We start from the raw sequence: 17,823 nt of genomic DNA on the forward strand, positions 1-17,823 counted from the left end.
TTTTTGTTTTGTCTTGTTAGTGGAAAGTTTGTGCAGGACAGAGATGATGACTTGGGACCTATACACACACTTAAACCCCAGGAATAATAGACTGCTTTTCATCAGCCAGTTCAAACAGCAGACAGTTAACTTATCACATCATACAGTGGGTGCTTGCTTGTGGTCCTGATGGAAACATGCTCCTCCAAGCACAATTCCTTGGGCATGTGAACTCCATGGTGTATTCAGCCAGAATTGCCACTAGATTCCTATGATCCTGCAGGCTTTGCTTCATGTGGCTGAGGAGGAATTTCACTACCTATCTTGTCTGGACAGACTACACCAAGCACAATAAGGGTCCTGCATATTGATTGCCTCTTCTTTCTACAACTCTCTTCTGCTCTTGTCACACAATTAGTATGACCAAGACATTGGTTAAAAAATGCCACTTCTCTAAGACTTGTAGTATTGGTCTGACAGTTCTGGCCAAAGGCCACGCTCCTTCAGCTAAGGGTTAGTGTTGTCTAATCAGTTGTTATACAAGTCCTAAGGTCACAGATTCCACCCTAATACTTCCTGCTGGGAGAAGGGTGGAAGTGGAGAACATTCAGTCAATGCACTGACCTTGCACTTAGTCCAGCAGAAAAGGCTGATATTTTTTCAATGGTAGTTCTCTGTCTCTGTGGGGTTTTTTTAGCATTGCCTGTTAGTGCTCCTCTGTTAGCTTTAGGTGGTAGCTCACAGTCTTGTTCCCTGTCAGGATAGCTTTCCCTAGAACTGAAGAGCAAGGACTCCTTTCTTCAAGCGGGTTGAGAGCCTTATGAGTATTGCCAGGAAATCCTGGGAAATACAAGTTTGAGAGACTTTGCTGCATCCCTGGGATAATATCTCTGGTCCTGGAGAGTGCCTCTGGTCTTTGGTTTCTGTACTCTTTCTGGTTATTGTAGGGAAGATTGTGCAAGCATCTTGCAGAAGCTGTTTAACAGTGTAGTGCTCTGAAGGTCTTCAATCAACATCTGCCTTGTTCCACATACCTTTTGGAAGCCTCAGGAGTAGAGGCTATTCAGCTTCATCTCACCCCTGTGCTTGGTAATTATAACTTATAAAAATTTGTGTAGTTGACAAACTGTGGGGTTCAGCAGGATGTTGGGGCATTCTAGACTGGTATTTTTATTACCAGGAAATACAAAATGAATGTGATTTACTAAAAAGCAGTGGGAAATACATGTCCATAATGCTGACTCAGGCTACCCTTTTTCTACATGGAGATTTCTAAGTACTCTTCTTTTGGTTTTTCCTATCTATGAAATTCCTTGCCAAAAACCCAGTCTGTTCCCTATCTTTCAGTTTTATACCTTTCAGATACCGAAAACTGGATTATGAAGGCAGAGGGTAGCAAATTGCTTGTAATGCCATTAGAAGTCCAAGCACCCACTCATTTTGAGCAATGTCCTGTGTTATTGAAAGTAGCATCTGTTTTATTGCATTTGTGGTTCTCTCCTTGGGAATCTTGCTGCAGATAGCTCTGCTTCAGACATGCTCTCGAGTCCTGTTTTTGGCCAGAACCATTTCACTGATGTGCCTGCAGCCTGTCCTGTGCCTTGCTGCCCTCACTTGCTGGCTGGACTTTCTCTGTGAATCCCAGACTTACCCTGTTACCATGCTTTTGTCTGATGCTACCGTGCTGAGCACTGTCAGGGGATGGACTCCTCTCACCATCCTTGCCCTGCCCTCCCTGTACAGTGCTGGGGAGTGCCACTGCCCTGCCTATGCTTGGAACACCCTTGGCTGCTGTCTTACCACTCTCCAGTGACCATCCTCAGTCCTGCTCCCCAACAGACAGGAAAGCAGGAAATAAAAACCAGTTGCACAGGTGCCTTTTTTTCAAAAACATTTATTGACAAATGCCACATTAGGTATTCCTCTGAAAATTCAAATATCACTATTATATTGCACACTGTTTAAAGATCCCCCAATATTTTCATGTGTTTTTCAGGAAAAACACACTATTCCATACTATGATTTTTTTGTTATTAGCTGAGTGGCAACTTCAAGACCAAGAGGTCTGGTTTCTGTGCTTAAGGATAGGATCAGAAGCATACTTTTAGCAGGCCCCTGGAAAGAAAGAAAAGTAAACTTTAGTCTGTGTAAGTAAATTTGCCAAGTGCTTTAACAGCCTCTAAGTCTCCAGTGAAGCTGTAACTACAACCTCCCTAGGGTACTTCTGAATCACAGTACACAATTGAGATGCAGGGTGCAAAAGTTGTTTGCATTTCTCTGTGTCTGTTGGCACAGACACAGGCAGCCTTTCCCAGCTAGCCTTGGGCTTTTGGCTTTCCTGAGCACCGAGCCATGACCCTGCAAACCAGCTGCCTTCCTCTGCTACAGGGAGCAGTACACAGGGGCATGGGGCAGGGATGCCCATGCCATGCCATGGCCTTGGGTGATGCCAGTACCTGCACTGTAGTGGAGGATTGGGTGACACAACGTGCTGTTTGTGAGGTTTTAGCTGCCATTCCTTGTACCACAGTGCAAAACATGTGGCTTAGTAAAGGATCAAGGCTTCCAGGAAAGGCAGCGAGGTTGTTAAAAGGTGTGGGTGCTCAACTGCCCACAAAGAAGAATTTCTGCCTCCTATGTAGCTCTAAAAAAGTATCTGCCCATTTCATGGGCAGCATTTGAACTAGAAGATCAATTCCTGTACCTCCAGAAAAATGTTCTCAAAATGGGCTTTAGACATGGTCTGTTTGCATGTATGTGGTGCAACTGCTGACTCCCACTGCCAGCAGACACAGTCAGAAATGCTGCTCAGACCCCATCATCCCTGCCAGTCAGACCACACAGGACACAAGTCATGATGGAACTTAAGAGTGTGAGAGTGGTCCTTTCTGGAGGCACCTTCTCATATTTTCCTGGAGGACACTGCACAGACCCAAGGTAAGATGCTATTAAGCAAGTGGCCAAGACAAGCATTTCCAAGTGCAGAAACACCAGCTTGTTGCATCCATTCCTGTCCTGTCTACTACAGTAACAAGGCTGATCTTCTGGTAGTGTACCAGTTTCAACACACAGGATTCCTGTTAACGGCAATCTTAAGGCTGCAGAACCAGAGTGTAGCAGGCTCTTTGTCCTTGCACGGAATTCCCTTTGTAGCTCTTTTCCTGTTAGATCTAACATGAGGAAAATGTTGCTAAGAAAGAACAACTGAGTTTGCTGTGGTTCTGTCACATGAACAGCAAACGCAACCACCTACTGTGCAGCTCAGTGAGTTGCTAATTAGCCCCAGGTACCTGACTGAAGCACAGGCTGGAACTGGCCAGACATGCAGATTTCTTCCTGCTTCTGGCGCACAATGCGCTGGATGGCCGGGGGGAGGCCGCGGGGGTTGCGCGAGAAGATCAGGGAGTAGCCATCGTCACAGGAGCCATCCTCCTTCAGGCTGCGGCAGGCGTAGGTGATGGCATAGTTATCATAGTCAGTGTCAATCACCCAGTAATTGTCCCCTGAAACATCAGAACACACAGGTTTCACACAGTGGACGCAACAGAGCAGAGGTGGATCCGTCAGCAGGGAGATGACAACTTCACATGACAGGGATAGCTTTCCAAGGGATCTATAATCATGTTACACTTCCAGCTTATCTCCACACCATGAAGGGAAGAACTGGAACAAGCACAGGGCATCTTGAGACCATGATTTTCCCCATGATGCTCAGTGCATTTTCCCCTTTTTGTTTCTTAGGCTAGAAGTATTAGGAGGTATAGAATTTTCTAGGTTTTCAGTGACAAAATATCTCTTTATGTTGCTCGCTCAAGGATGGTGGAAGGAAGGACGTACAATACAGATTACACTTCCTATACAGGAATCCTCAGTAAAACATTCCTCCTGGTTTCTAGCCTTTCTCAACAAAGTTGGTTTTGGTGTGGCTCATCTGCCAGTACTGAGGGAATGTATTTATTTCTTACACATTAGAAGTCCTCCCCAACTTCCCCAAGTTCCCCAGGTGGAGAACTGCAGGGAGGCTCGGGCACAAAGGATGGGCTTTGAAGGGCATGTGTAACTGAAGTTCAGCATGAGCAGTTTCTGAAGGTGGGCTTGAGTTACCAGCTCCCTTTGAGTCCAGCTATGTGTTTCTGAGGAGAAATGAGTCTTGTTGCTGGGGTGCAGCTGTGAGGAGTACAAGGATGAGTGACCTCAGCACTTTTATAATGCCCACAGTGGGCCCCAAACAGTAGGGCATCACTGGTTCAACACCACACTTGGCTATACAAAACCCATTGTGTGTGGCCCAGTGCCTCTAAGCCTCCTTGTTAACATATATAGTGTATAAGATGGATCTCTGGGGAGTCTCTGGATATGGGAATAAAATGCACTGCTTGGATAAAGCATCCTCCCCAAAAAGGATGTTTTGTCTTCAGTTGGAGCAATCTGAGATGAACTGTTTTCCTGCTTATGTGTTGAAACATCTGGACAGCTGTAAGCAGTTGACCAGTGTCAGGGGGCTGGAGAATTTAACTCACCACCACTGGAGAGGTAGCTGGCCAGTCCCTGGTAGGTCATATACATTTTTGCTGGAGTGGTTGGGTCAGGTACCGTGTACTGAGCAGCCATGTCAGCACAGATCACCCAGAAACTGCAACGAGATCCAGAAGATTCAAGGTAAAACCTGCCAGCATAAGAGCTTCAAATGGATGTCCTTCGCTCAGGACTTGGGCACAACCGCCTCAGGCATGGGCATGGGCTTTCTTAATGCAAAGTCACTGTCATTAAGTAATGCAAATCTGTGACACTTCCCCAAACACTGCCAGTGATTGCTGCTGCCATCTGGTCCCCAACTCTGAAGTACAGCTGCACTGTGGCTGGGGCAGTGCCCTGATCCTCCTTCAGTTCAATGAGCTTTTGCCACCCATTTTTGTACAAGCAGACAGCCATTAAGCACAATAATGAAAGTTGTTTCTTGGCTCCCTGCTAGCAGTCTGCAGGATGAGTGCACCTGCATTTGGCCTCTTTTGAGGTCAGTAGCTGTGCCCCAGGAAGAGGGAGGGAGTTGGCTCTCCCCTGTCTATCCCTTCCAAGCAATATGCACACAGGAATGTCTGTTACAAGCACAGTAATAGTTACAGACCCTCTTCTAAGCTGGTGAAAAGCTGTCACACAGCCTTTGAGAACCCTGTGGATGTCCATTTGTTCCAATGCCCTTCTCTGTTTGGTATCTGCTTTGTATGGTATCCACATTTCAACACTCTGTTGTTAAGCACTACCTGGATTTGTGAAACAGTGGAAGCATCTTCATTCCCTTCCTTGCTCAGGCTGAACTTCCTCTTATCCTGTCTTTGCAGAAATAAAGCTTGCAGCAGCCTTGAGACCCCACTTGTTTTTTGAAGAGTCTTTTCAGGCATCTTCCCCCTTGCACAGTATGGCATGCCTGCAAAACCTCATTTTCCCATTCCCAAAATATCTTGGAGTGCTGCGCTGTTCAGATGTACAAGGTTTATAGCCACCTGCCAGTGCTAGCATATTGGAAGCTACGGATTTTCTCTTCTGCATTTAGAAAGCTATTTAATCTGTTTACGTGTTGTAATTCCTTGTAGTAATCATGACCAACAGGCAAAACTCTAAGCTTCCTGCCATCTGTCTATTCGGGCATTGCAATTACATCTAAGAGTTAACCACAGGTTTTCCTCAGAAATCTGTCCAACACTGTGTTGTGACATCTGTGAAAGTAATGCTCCTCTCCTACCCCTGAACTTCTCAGTGAAATGAGAGTTCTTGTGCAATCACAGCTTTCATTAGCTCTTTTACTTGATTGTAATTAATTTATCTAACCATTCCATCAATCAAGATTTGACTTAATAATTGACTTTATGCGGTAGATTTGTGATGGACCCAAACCTGAGCCAGGCTGTGAAGAAACTCAGGACTCAAAAGCATCTAATCTCTAGCTTCTAATCTAATACTTTGGCTAAAATTCCCTTTCTGATGAAGAAAACTCAACTATGTTGTTCAGGATAGATCATCATTCATGTCCCCCTCATCCAGTACATCATGACAGCAGCCAGAGCTGAAAGTCAAGAGAGCTCACCCAAAAAGCTTCACTCGGCCTTTGGAGGATGCTGTCATTGTGCCATCTTCCTCCACAGTATATTCAGCAGAGATGTTGTCCTGAAGGAAAAGGCCTTCGGGATCCTTCTTGGCCAGGGCATACCATTTCCCTGCATACTGTCATGAAAGTGTATTAATATCTAGATTAGCCATCATGGTAAGATTAGCACAAAAATGTGATCAAAATGCTTTTCTAACTCCCCACTGCCTGATAAATGCCAGTCTGAGTTTGGGTGGGAATGTAGCACACAGATCCTGCAGTGCTGCCTGATGAAGCCTTGCCTCTGTGCCTGAAGGAGTGGGTCTAGCAGCTCTGCACTCCTGTGTGTGTGTAGTCCTTGTCACGGGAGACGTTCCTGTCACAGTGATCCCACACCAAAAGCGTCTCCCATCCTAAGGTCTGAGAGCCAGACTGGTTCTTCCCTGTTCCTATTCAAGCTCCTTCTCTTCCATGGAATACCATACCAAATTCAACAATATTAAATCACAGGTAAAAAGACTGTAGCAACCTGTCAGGTGACAACCTCTGTCTCTTGTGGCTGCCACAGGCCACACTTGATCTCTGAAGGGGAAAAGGGTCTACCCAGCAAAGCAGAAAGTGATGACTACATACTCAAAACAAGGAGAGGGTGTGTTGGATAGAGTAACAACACAGAGAAATGGAATGAGATTAAGAGAAAGAATATATCCATGCAAAAAATGGGCCCCTGAATATGTACAAGTATCTAGTAAAATGAAAACAACATCTTAACAGGTGATTGACAGAGAGGAATACCCTTAAAAGTTAACATTATCAGTAGAAATGTTGAGAAGAGTAGGAGCTATGTGTTAAATTTGATTCTGCAGTGAAGCTAATGACATCTGTTAGGCAAGTTAAGTGCTTAAGCTTACAAGGCCATAATTCCCAAATGCAGGAACCTGAGTGAAAACTTTTGACTTTTTAAAATTGGGATAATCCCAAAGCTCTCCCTGGACATGACTTGTTTCCAGCAAAGCCAATCTTGTATAGAGAAAGTGCTTGCCACATCCCAGCTGCCCCTGGAATTATGGTGTTTGCTGACCATTAGTTAAAATAGGTACTGACACATGTCTGGATCTTTCCAAGTGCAGGTTAGCACTCATTTTCTCCTCAGAAGCACAAATTAAGTAATTAAACAGGAGTAAGCGTTCAGCATACCAGACTAGGTAAGATTTCCATGCTATGACTCGCAAGGATGGATTCAAGTGGTGGATTCAAGTACCCTAGGGCTTGTGCTTGGGCTTCCTCTCTGATGTGGATCTAAACTGTTCCTTTCACAGAAATGCCCAAAGCTCAGAGTTGTGCCAAGCTAACAGAAGATGAGCTCTAGTAACATCCCTGGCTTTCAAGGCCAGTTGTACCATAATGTTCAGAAGGTTAAATGGTACTGAGAAAACTACAGGAACACCATCGGCAAGACAGAATATGAAAGAAGTTAACTTTTTGGTGAAGAACCCCTTTAGATGAACAAAATTCAAAACCTGGAGAAACAGTTTATAGGTAAAGCTTCTTCACATGTACTATTGAAGTTACTGTAATTACCCTTTTTGGATCAAAATTGTCTTTCACAGAGAAAGAATCCACTGCACAGGTCTGAGCTAGGCTATATTCAACAGTGTAGAAGACCGAGGCCAGGAAAACATACTGTGCGTATTTCATTCTGCAAGACAAAAGCAAACATGGGGGTTTATTTCATGCAGTAGATGGAGGTAGCTAGTGCTACAGATGCATTTACATCCTTTTAAAACTAGTTTCTTTCCATACGAAGTAGACAACCAACTCTTCCACTGATACTGAGTCATTGTGGTGCTTAGATTCAGCCAAAACTGAACATCAATGGCAATTACTTTGGAAGAGTGTTTTGCTTGCCAGTGGTAGTAATGCAGTTCATTGTATTTTTGTATTATAAATCAAGCCAGACAGATAGGGTCAGTAAGAATTGGTAAAAAAATTGAAATGTTTTGAATTTTGTTTTCACAGGAATAAAAATATTCTGATGAGTACTGTACATTGTAAAGATGTTTATTCTAATTATTTTGCAGCGAGTGTCCACTTTGCTTTCAAGTCAGCAAAGCTGTGTTCTTTATTGCCAGTTCTCCTCACCAAAACAGGCCTTTCCTAGGTGCCTACTCTGATGGCAAAATGCACCTTGGTATAGGCTGCTCTCCAACCATTCCTTCAACAAACATGACAAACAACATTAATTTTCTAGGGGCTTGATCTGTCTTTGCAGCACAACCACTAGGTGCCCATGGCTGTTTTTCTCCTTGGATATCCCCAGCTTATCCATATCGCAGTATATTTGTTTCTCAGACTTTGGGAAGAGACAACTTTCATGATACATTCTTGCAGAGTATTTGACACTGAATACCAGTCCTGATGACAAGATAAAACAGTTATCTAACCCTTGTCAGCAGCATCCAAGGTGAGCTACCAACCCAGAGCCCAAACACCCATGCAGCTACACGAGGTTGTTCCTAGTTGCTGCCATGCAAGCTGCATTTCCCTGCTGCAAGAGATGCCAGTCTGATCCCCTCTGCTGAAGAGAGACCTACCTGCTGAGTAGAGATGTTGGAGATCCTTGAGACTCCTCTGCTTCAGTCTTTGGGCTGCAGGTAGCAGGAGAGTTTTGTGTCAATTGCCCTCCAGCTCCCTTAAATAAGGAATCTGCAAAGTCACTAATTGGTTATTTTTGCTTGTGTGCCTGAATAAAACACTTAATCTTGGATAATCCATTATGTAAAAACCAACTGTAATCCTCACACTAGTAGGCCTGACTGCTATACTAATACAAACACAGCTTTTACATAATGGAAAAAGCTGCCCAGAAAGCTAATGATGATTTGATTGTATCACTCCTTTGTCTCATTGAAACCTTTCTGCTTCTAATACATGTTAGGAGAATAAGCAGATCATTAATTAGAGAAGCACTTGGACTATACACACGCATATGCATAGGCACGTGTTCAAGTTTGACAACTTGCATGGAGCAGGTATATAATTATCTCTTCTCATACCTGCATCATCAAATTAAGGTGATCCTTTCAAGAGTAGGAAGATATTATGCATTACCTACAGGATGAGGGGGAAAAAAAGTGCAAAAATGTAGTTTAGCCTTCATGTTCATATCAAAATCTTGGGAGTCCTCAGTTCTCCGGTGCAATGAAACATCTTTATGCCCATTCTTCCTGGCTAATTTTGTCAACATTTCCAGTTACATAAATACTACAGCTCTCTCCTTCCCAAAATGTTCTTTCAAGCAGCCTTTCATGGAAATACGATACATCAGAAAAAGACAAGGAGGAAGAAATCTCTAGTACTTTTGGCAGCAAATCACGTCTCTCATTCTCAAGTGCCCAAAGAATTTCCCTAACTGCAAAGGCTGCTCCTGAACTCTTTTTCTCAGGCTTACCTGGGAGATCTAAGACTTCAAACAGGAGTTGGTAGTACTAGCAGTTATTCCTCACACTAGGTGCTAAGTTCTGGGGAGCAGTGGACATAACCACTAGGGACAGCCCTGTAATTCCTTCGGAATCAGTCCAGGAAGTCCTGAAGCTTTTGATTCTGGTCTAACAGTCTGGACTTCCAGAGCAGGGCTAAAGCCTTCTGGATGTTTTGGGCTTGTTGCAGTGACCATTTACGGTGTCTTGTCCAGGACTTCCTGAACAGAAGCGCATAACTTTGCCCTATAGCTGGTTGTTTCCCTGAATTCTGTTGCTTTCCAGCCATCTTGTTTAGGGTTGCCCATTGTCTGGAAAAAGCTGTCCTTGCTGCCAGAGGCAACTTTGATTTGGCCTCTGTGCAGCTTCCATCTACACTTTAGAGGGAGGTGGAGGTATTCTGCATGCAGCGTAGTGACTGAACCTACCCTGTTCACGCCATTTGTGTGTCTTCAGAGGCAACCTGGGCAAGTCCACACAGGAATGACCCTATGATAACTGAGACTGCTTGGCCACTTAAAGAGTTGTGTTAAAAATAACTTCTTAAACTGTGCTTCAGCACTAGATGCCCATTAGATTTTAAAGAGACTGACACTGAATATGAAATACTCTGTTTCACCCTGGCATGGGAGTTTGACAGACAGCAAACTGCAGCGTTTTCTGCAAATTAGAAGGCTTCCAAACACTTATCACTTCATCTGTTTCCAACAAAAGAGATTAGTTTGTGACCATGTGAGACACAGGTGATACTGGAAGCCATGCTTAGATGAACCACTTAATCCTCTAGGGATTAGACACATGCTAATAATAGCTAATCACAGCACAAGATTTTGCTTGCTGAGTGTAACATCTGTCACTGCATTATTTGCTGTTTAAAGATATAAGAAAACAAAACCAAATTTGCCTTCAATTTTGCAGTGTTATGACCATTTGTTCTGGGCATAGGGGGCAAAAAAAGAGAAGAATCAAACCACTGAAACATATTTCTGGGCTTGTTGAATTTGAAGTAACATGAAACAGATTTTATAAGAACAAAGATGCCCTACTGGGTTTGGTTGTCAAAGAAGATAACCTGAGAGAGCCTGTTCCAGACTTACTCACCAAAATGGACTGGTTTTTAGTACAAGAAGTGGCCTGACCAATGTACTGAACTGATCACAAGGGTAACTGGTAGTTTTAATGATATGCAGCCAAACAGGTATGCAGATGAGATGATTAATTTATCTTCTTCCCTATCCTGTGAGATACAGCACCAGCAGTTTCAGATTTCCTGCCCCTACCAGGTCCTCCTTTTGCCATGTTATTGGAATAAGCACTGAGTAAACTGCTCTGGGAATTACTGCAATTGCACTGCCATCTCAGATTTAGTAACTTTTGCTGCTAGCTCAGCAGCTGATGCCACAGTTCTAAATATGCTCCTGCATCAGGCATTCCCTGCTGTCCAGAGGGTGATCAAGTTGTGGATTTGTTTGCCAGGGCACTGGAGAATCGATACACATTTGTGCATTCTGAGTTGCCCCTGACAGCTTCTGCAGTGGTTATTTCACCATGGGTCATAGACATTGGATCCTCTAGCTTTAGATCTAATTTGTGCTGCTGATGCTGGGCTATTTTTAGGGATGTCACACAGCAGTGCCTTCATTGCTGGAGAACGCACATCCCAGGCCCAGGTTTGCCAGGGCCTGAGAGGACAGTGATAGTCTGCTCCACTCCTTTGTCAGGACAGGACATAGGAGAATTAAGGCTTCCCCACAGTGGGACACCACATTTAGGCTGTAGTCATAAAGGTTTTCCGTTTCTGTGATTTCTACTCAGAAATATGGATCTTTTCCAAGGAAGCGAGTGGTGCAAATACAGATGAAGAGGAAATTTGGAAAATTTTTGAAGTTCTTCTGTGGTTCAAGGGTAAGATTTTTGGGTGTGCTATGTAATTAGGTTAAAAAGGTATCATAAATCACTCTCTTAGGACTTTCAAGGCAATATTCAAATACCTCACAACTTTAAATCGCAGGAACCGAGAGACACCTTTCCCTTCTGAAAAAGGATAGTGTAATTCTTGTTGAATGTGTTGACTGACAATTGGCAGAGCAGGGTCTCACATATTCCTCTGCACACAACACATCTCAGAAGCAGGCACACATTTGTCGCCCTGTTTTCAAGTAAAACCGAGGGCTGCTCAAAGCAGGAGACGTCAAGAAGCCTCAGCCTTTTTGTCATGATGGGCAGTCAGACTGGAGGGAATGGTTTTCTGAGGGCCATAGACAAGAGCTTGACAGAAAAATAAAGTTCTCTCCTTTTACCACACAATGATCTGCTGGCCAAAGAAGCAATGATACCTCTGGGATTTTACCACACAATGATCTGCTGGCTAAAGAATCAAATTTAAGGTTTTGTACCATCTACTGGTTTCTGTACAACTGTGTGGATGGTGGTTGCAGCTTGATCAGTGAGGTGCTGGGTTTCCTCCCCAGCCATGGCAATTTCCCAAATGGCCTGTTGCTAATCCTTACCAAAAGACCATTCAGGCCTGAAGCAACCTCATGAAAAAGAGACTATTTGGGGCCCTCAGATAAAAAGATGAACTTTTTGTTTGTCATTTTCTAGTACTTACTATAAGGCATACTGTTGACATATCTCTATACATAGCTAATATTAACTACTACTGAACTGATCCTTTTCCAGACATTGGCAGGTTTATTCATTTTAGTTGCAGCATTTGTTTAAAGACAGAATATTTGCCTTTTTCATGCCAAGCTGCCATGTCCTGGAGGGCAAAGACCAGCCCTTTCAGCACAAGAAGACTGGAGAGTCTGCCATTTCACTGTGGACAAGGAAGGAGGCATCTGCAAAGAGGAAGGGAGCTCAGTTGTCTGGAGAGAAGGTCTTTACACTTGAAAAGATCTCTACTATATCTCTATGGCCTGATCCCATTATTCTCTTGGGAGAAGGCAAGAGGAAGGAGATTGTTTCCTTCTGGCATCGGCAGCCTCTCTCACATTTTGAAATGAGGTAACAGACCAGAGTTAATTTGATCCCTGGTGTTATTCCCAGGATGCCTTCCAAAAAGCAGGAGGCAGAGAGGTCATGTGAGTATCCCTGAAGGTATAAACCTGGACATAGTATTCTAAGTCTCTTTCCTTTTCTGTTCATGCAACAGAAATAACTTAACACAAAAAAATGCAGGAATAAATCTACAGGCTCTAACTGGTTGCAAAGTATGATGTAATAGGACACCAGATGTCCACACACTTCAGACAATAAATTCTGCCTCCAGATTATTGCACCAGATTACTCCAATGGGATATATACAGCTCCTTACGTAGCACGCATCTCAAGGTGCTTTACAAAAGTGATACTGCTGGCACAGAGCTCGAGTAGTTATGGGTAAGCCAGGATGTCTATGCCAGCCCTGATGATGGATTTAAAAGCTAAAACCAGAAGCACAAATTACAAAAGCCAAGGAAATCTGTATGTGCATGCAGTCAAAAGCCATTAGCCAGGCACCTGGCCTTAGTAGTGTTAGAGGACATGGTTTCCATGTGCAACAGAAGGTGCAAGGAGGGAAGGTTTAGGTCAGAGCACCTTTCTGCACTCCAGAGGGAGGGCATCTGTGAACACAGTGCTGATTAGTGAGTCACAGAGCTAAGAGAATAAGCCAAGGCTTTCACATACAACTACACTCCAGATTTCTATATCTGCTTCTTCTGCAGGAGAAATGGGTGAAAGTATGCAGCGTGGAGAATGAGAGGAGTTTTCTAAACTGTCAGAAATTAAAGAATGATTTTTTTTTAATGGAGGATTTTTTTGTTTGCTTTATGTTTTAAGCAGCTGATGTTTAAGTCTGCAAGACCGTAGATAGCCTAAGTTTTCTATGGACATGTTTTCACCATGGCACTCTTCTTATCACTTACAGAGAAAAATTATTTATTTTACAGACAAGCCCAGAAGTTCCAATCAAGTCTCAGAGTCCCACAATGTTACCACCTCTGTAAATTTACAACTAGATGTCAACCTGAATATCAAGCTTACATCTGCTTCAGACTGGACAACAAGCTGGAAACACTGAAAATTGCAGGGTTGTCTCAAAGAGAGAGCCCCATTAAAAATATCACCACAGCAGGTTGGACACCTCTGCTGTTGGAACTGGACACTAAGCATCCCTCTGCCAACAAGAAGAGAAGGAAGAGGAGGCAGGCCACAGTGTGGTCCAAGATCACCAAAACCTCTGCAGGACTTCCTGCAGTTCTGTGCCTGGAGGCCTAGCTTGGGGAGCTATGGTCACTCCTGCTAGCAGCAGTGAAACTCCTGTATGACCACTCCTGCTGCTGGTCTCTGGAATATGAGTACTCACTTCCTCTTTGCTGCAGCCTAGTGTCTGCCAATGCTGCAAACCTTTTTATACCGTTCTGACAGGTGCACTGAGACTACACAGACACTTCCAGATTCTTGTGATTTTTTTTGGCTTGAATTCTTCTTACCCATGGTGGCTATGTTTGCATGCTTCTGATTCCACAGCTTTTTATGGACTCAGTAGCCTTTTTTAATTCGTTGTTACTTGCTCTTCCATTACTCTTGAAGTTGGAGTCAATTTCTCTGTTCCCTTCCTTTTCTGCTAACAATCCTACTTACTGTCTGTCTTTTTTCTCCCATTGTGGCCCTGTTTCCCACAAATCACTTCCCTCATCTGTCATGCGGCCTCTTGTTCCAGAAACTTCTGCAAATATTTCCTTAGAGCACCTTCTCTTTTATTCATTGTTTCTTCATGACACTGCATAAGCAAACTTACTTCTGGGCACATATTTTGTGTCATTAATGTTCCTTCTAAGAGTTTTCATATGTCCTACACCACTGTGCTTTCCCTAATTCCATGGCCAGAGCATTTTGGGAAGAAACTTAGAAAGGAAGTGTTTTGTGCACATGGCTTAGTTTGAAAAGAGTTTAAAGATCTTTTTAGTCCTTCAGCTTCACAGAACATTTGATGAATGAAGTAATGTTCTTATTCAAGGTCCACTGATTTGTGCTAAGAGCTTTGGATACAATCTGTCAATTGAAACACAATAAACTCATGTAGACTTAGGGCAGAAATTTCCACTTCTACAGTATTGTAATATTTTTTAACAGAGTCATGTCTCTGTGAAATTAAGAGTAAGAGAATGTTTGCATATTTACAACATACTGAAGGAGGATGCAGTCAAGAAGGCACATCCAGCCTGTGGTGACTTACAGGTTCAGGTACATTTCCAGCTGCTGCTGTGCTCCTATGTGTGAGTCAGATTGCTCTATTTCTGTGTGATGGCCAGATTGCACTAAAACAAATATGTCTCAAGCAAATATGCAAATATGCCTTAGCTGACACTTGTCCCCATGGCTGCCACCCTGCACCTCTGTTAGGCTCCAACAGAGCCTGGGGCAGGTCTCGAGGCTTGGCCGGGATTGAAGCCCAGCAGAGTCTGGGGTGAGTTCCCGGGCAGCAAAGTTGTGCTGTGGTGGCGTCTTAAGGTACCTGGAGAGCCACAGAGGGGAAGGACAGGGGGAGGATGCTGACCAAGAGCCATAAAACTTTTGCATGTTAGCCCTCCATGTGACAAGTGATGATCCATGTGCAGCTGAAGGAGAGGGCCAGAAGAAGACCCTGGCCTGGGGGGAAGGGACATGGCTCTGATCCTCACTGGGCTCCCATGACTACAGGGTGGCAGGTGGCATGAGAATATTACATGGTAAATCAGATAAGCTGCAATCTCGTTATGCCAACAGATGAGGGGGTCAGAAAGGTTTGAGTATAGCTGTCAATACAGCACCCTGTAAGGATAATGTCTAATCAAATTAGATTAAACACTTGCAGCTCCTGTCCCCACAGCTTCTTGGTTAAGGGGAAAAATGTTCCCATGAAGGAGGAGCACAAAGCACCTTAGCAGCCTGAACACCCCCAGCACGTCCCCATCCCTCTTTCTGCTTTCCAGGCAGTGTCTGCACCCACTGCTTTTGACACAGTCCCATAAATGGCCCTAACATTACTTTTTTTCCTGGGCAGTATGTTTTGCACCACATCACCTGATGATTTTGCTCCACAAATTTTCAGTAGTTTTCATGCTAAGACTAGGGAAAGACTGTCATATGAGTTGTTGGGAGGAGAGGAATTTTAGTCCCAGAAGCTCCACTTTGTTTTACCAGTTAGCAGCCAAGCCTTGGGAACAGTTTAAATATTTGAGGTTTCCAACTGGAACACTGTTTCAATGACATTTACCAACATGTGACAGAGGCCTTACACCGATTCTGCAATTTGGGTTTAAAGCTATTGAAAACAAGTTTGTGCAACAACACGTGTTGAGCTGTTATTATGCTGTGTGACAGTTAGTGCAAGTTTCCTAAAATAGCAGCCTCATCCTCCTCCAAAATCCTCCATTGTCTGCCTAAGGCCATTCAAAGAACATTATCCTATTGCAAGCTTAGACTGCATCCACCTCAGTTATCATTGTTATGCCAGCAATGGCTGTCATGGTGCCACTCGAACATCCTTGAAGGCCTAGGAACATTTGTGCCCTTTTGCGTCATGCTTTTAATTCTGAGTATATGAGCCCACCAAACGGGTTGCTCTGGCCGTGGTGGCTCCATTTGCAAAGGTGATTTAGATTTCCACCTGTCATTCCTACATGGTTTAAATTGCATGGCAATTATACGCCCCTGGCTTGCCTTGAGAAATACTGCCTTAGTTTCTCCAGTTCTGCAGCTGTAAGTATCAGTATATCAAGACCTTCATTATTCCTCTTTGTTAAGAGGAATTTTTCTTGCTAAATTTCAAACCCTGAGTACGGAAGCAGGAATTGAGCTTGGATCTTTCATATTTGGGCCCTGGAGTATCACTGTTGGTCTGTTTTTCTCATTCATGTTTTGATAAAAAAGCATTTATCTTGAACTGAACATAACGTTTCATACCAAACGAAGTATGATTATCTGAAAGGTTTGGATCCAAAAGAGTGCCAATTTTGACTCAGTATGAATAGTACACACTTTTGCAATTTTTCAGCTCCCAAATTACCACTGAAAAGCACATACAACAATTTTCATAACTGTTCGTGCATCCACAAAACCTTTTTTTTTTGTAGGGCATCCTGAATACATCCTCTAACTGCATAGCTCTGTTCTGTGATATCCACTTCATATCAATCCTGGACATTTGATCATTCATACGATTCCTGGACTTTTAAACATTTCTGATAAGTGGCTGTGAGCTCCCAGGAGACCTTCTCTCCTTCGAGAGATCTTGTGCCTTTGATCTGGCACAAGAAAGATCCAATGGATCATAAAAACTTCCAGGCAACAGTATGCTGGACTGTAAGAAGAGCTAAACTTCACTTCAGGCTTTCTTCAAAGACCCGTTGAGAGGAAATTTCATTCCTTTGGGTACCAGAATCCAAAATGTGTTAGTCCCCTTGAAAGACATTTAATTGTTTTTACTTTACCCTTTTTCCTCCCTGTCATGGTGGGATGAGGCAAGGCTTGTATTTCACCAGGCACTGGAATAGCCCAGATTGCTACTGGAGTAGGGACATTGAAAGGTAGAGGGCAGCCTCCAGATTTCCTTGTGTTAATCATAAATAAAATTACTCCTATCTGGGAGGTTTACGCATCTGCAATGAAGTTTTTACTGGTGTACAAGCAATGGTTTCCTTACATATAACTGGCCTGACAGGCCGTGGGCCAGAAGGCTGGACCCACAGAAAAATATGTTTCTCTCCATCTCTAAGTTGTTTGTCTATTATCAGCTCCAGCTGGCTGGTGTCATTACATGTGCATCTCTTCTGACCAGAAATACTCCCCAGGAAAAAGGATGACACCTCTGTTTGTAGGGGTATTTAAGATAAAGTGGGAACAATCTCTTCCCACTGTTTTGGAAGCCTTTAATCTGCAAGTCTAAAATCTACTGTCCTATACGATTATGGAGAACAGACTGCTCCTTTTTTCTTAGCCATAGCCTTTTATATAACTGGGGACTGTTTTGTTAAAAAAGAGATGACTCAAAAAGAGACATTAGAAACCTCAGTCTTTCCTCAAAAGTCACATTTTCCCACTGTATTCCAGGCGAGACATCTATTTAGAGCAATCTGTTATCCAAGTGAAGGTTCATCCTAATGGATGTACACGTCTTTCTGCCTGAAGTCTTGACACATTGTGCAGCCTTTGTTAAGCTGAGGTAATGGCTCATCCCCATGAATTCACCAGGTGCCTGTTCTCCATGTAAGTAGGACTTTCCATGCCTCCTTGGTAAATTCCAGTCCTCTGGTC

General features: G+C 43.5%; 1 protein-coding gene across 1 annotated transcript; it reads right to left on the minus strand.

Annotated features, from left to right (window-relative positions):
* Window positions 1–2,083: 2,083 nt before the first annotated feature.
* On the minus strand, window positions 2,084–7,759 carry LOC310922546 (purpurin; the record flags this gene model as incomplete). Its single annotated transcript, XM_083883176.1, has 5 exons — window positions 2,084–2,094; window positions 3,270–3,482; window positions 4,500–4,612; window positions 6,062–6,198; window positions 7,643–7,759. 5 exons carry the CDS (start codon window positions 7,757–7,759, stop codon window positions 2,084–2,086), a joined length of 591 nt encoding a protein of 196 aa, XP_083739302.1.
* Between the last annotated feature and the right edge of the window lie 10,064 nt (window positions 7,760–17,823).

This window comes from Zosterops lateralis (genome assembly GCF_965231275.1).
Source record: "Zosterops lateralis genome assembly, chromosome: Z".
Classification (NCBI taxonomy): Eukaryota; Metazoa; Chordata; class Aves; order Passeriformes; family Zosteropidae; genus Zosterops; species Zosterops lateralis.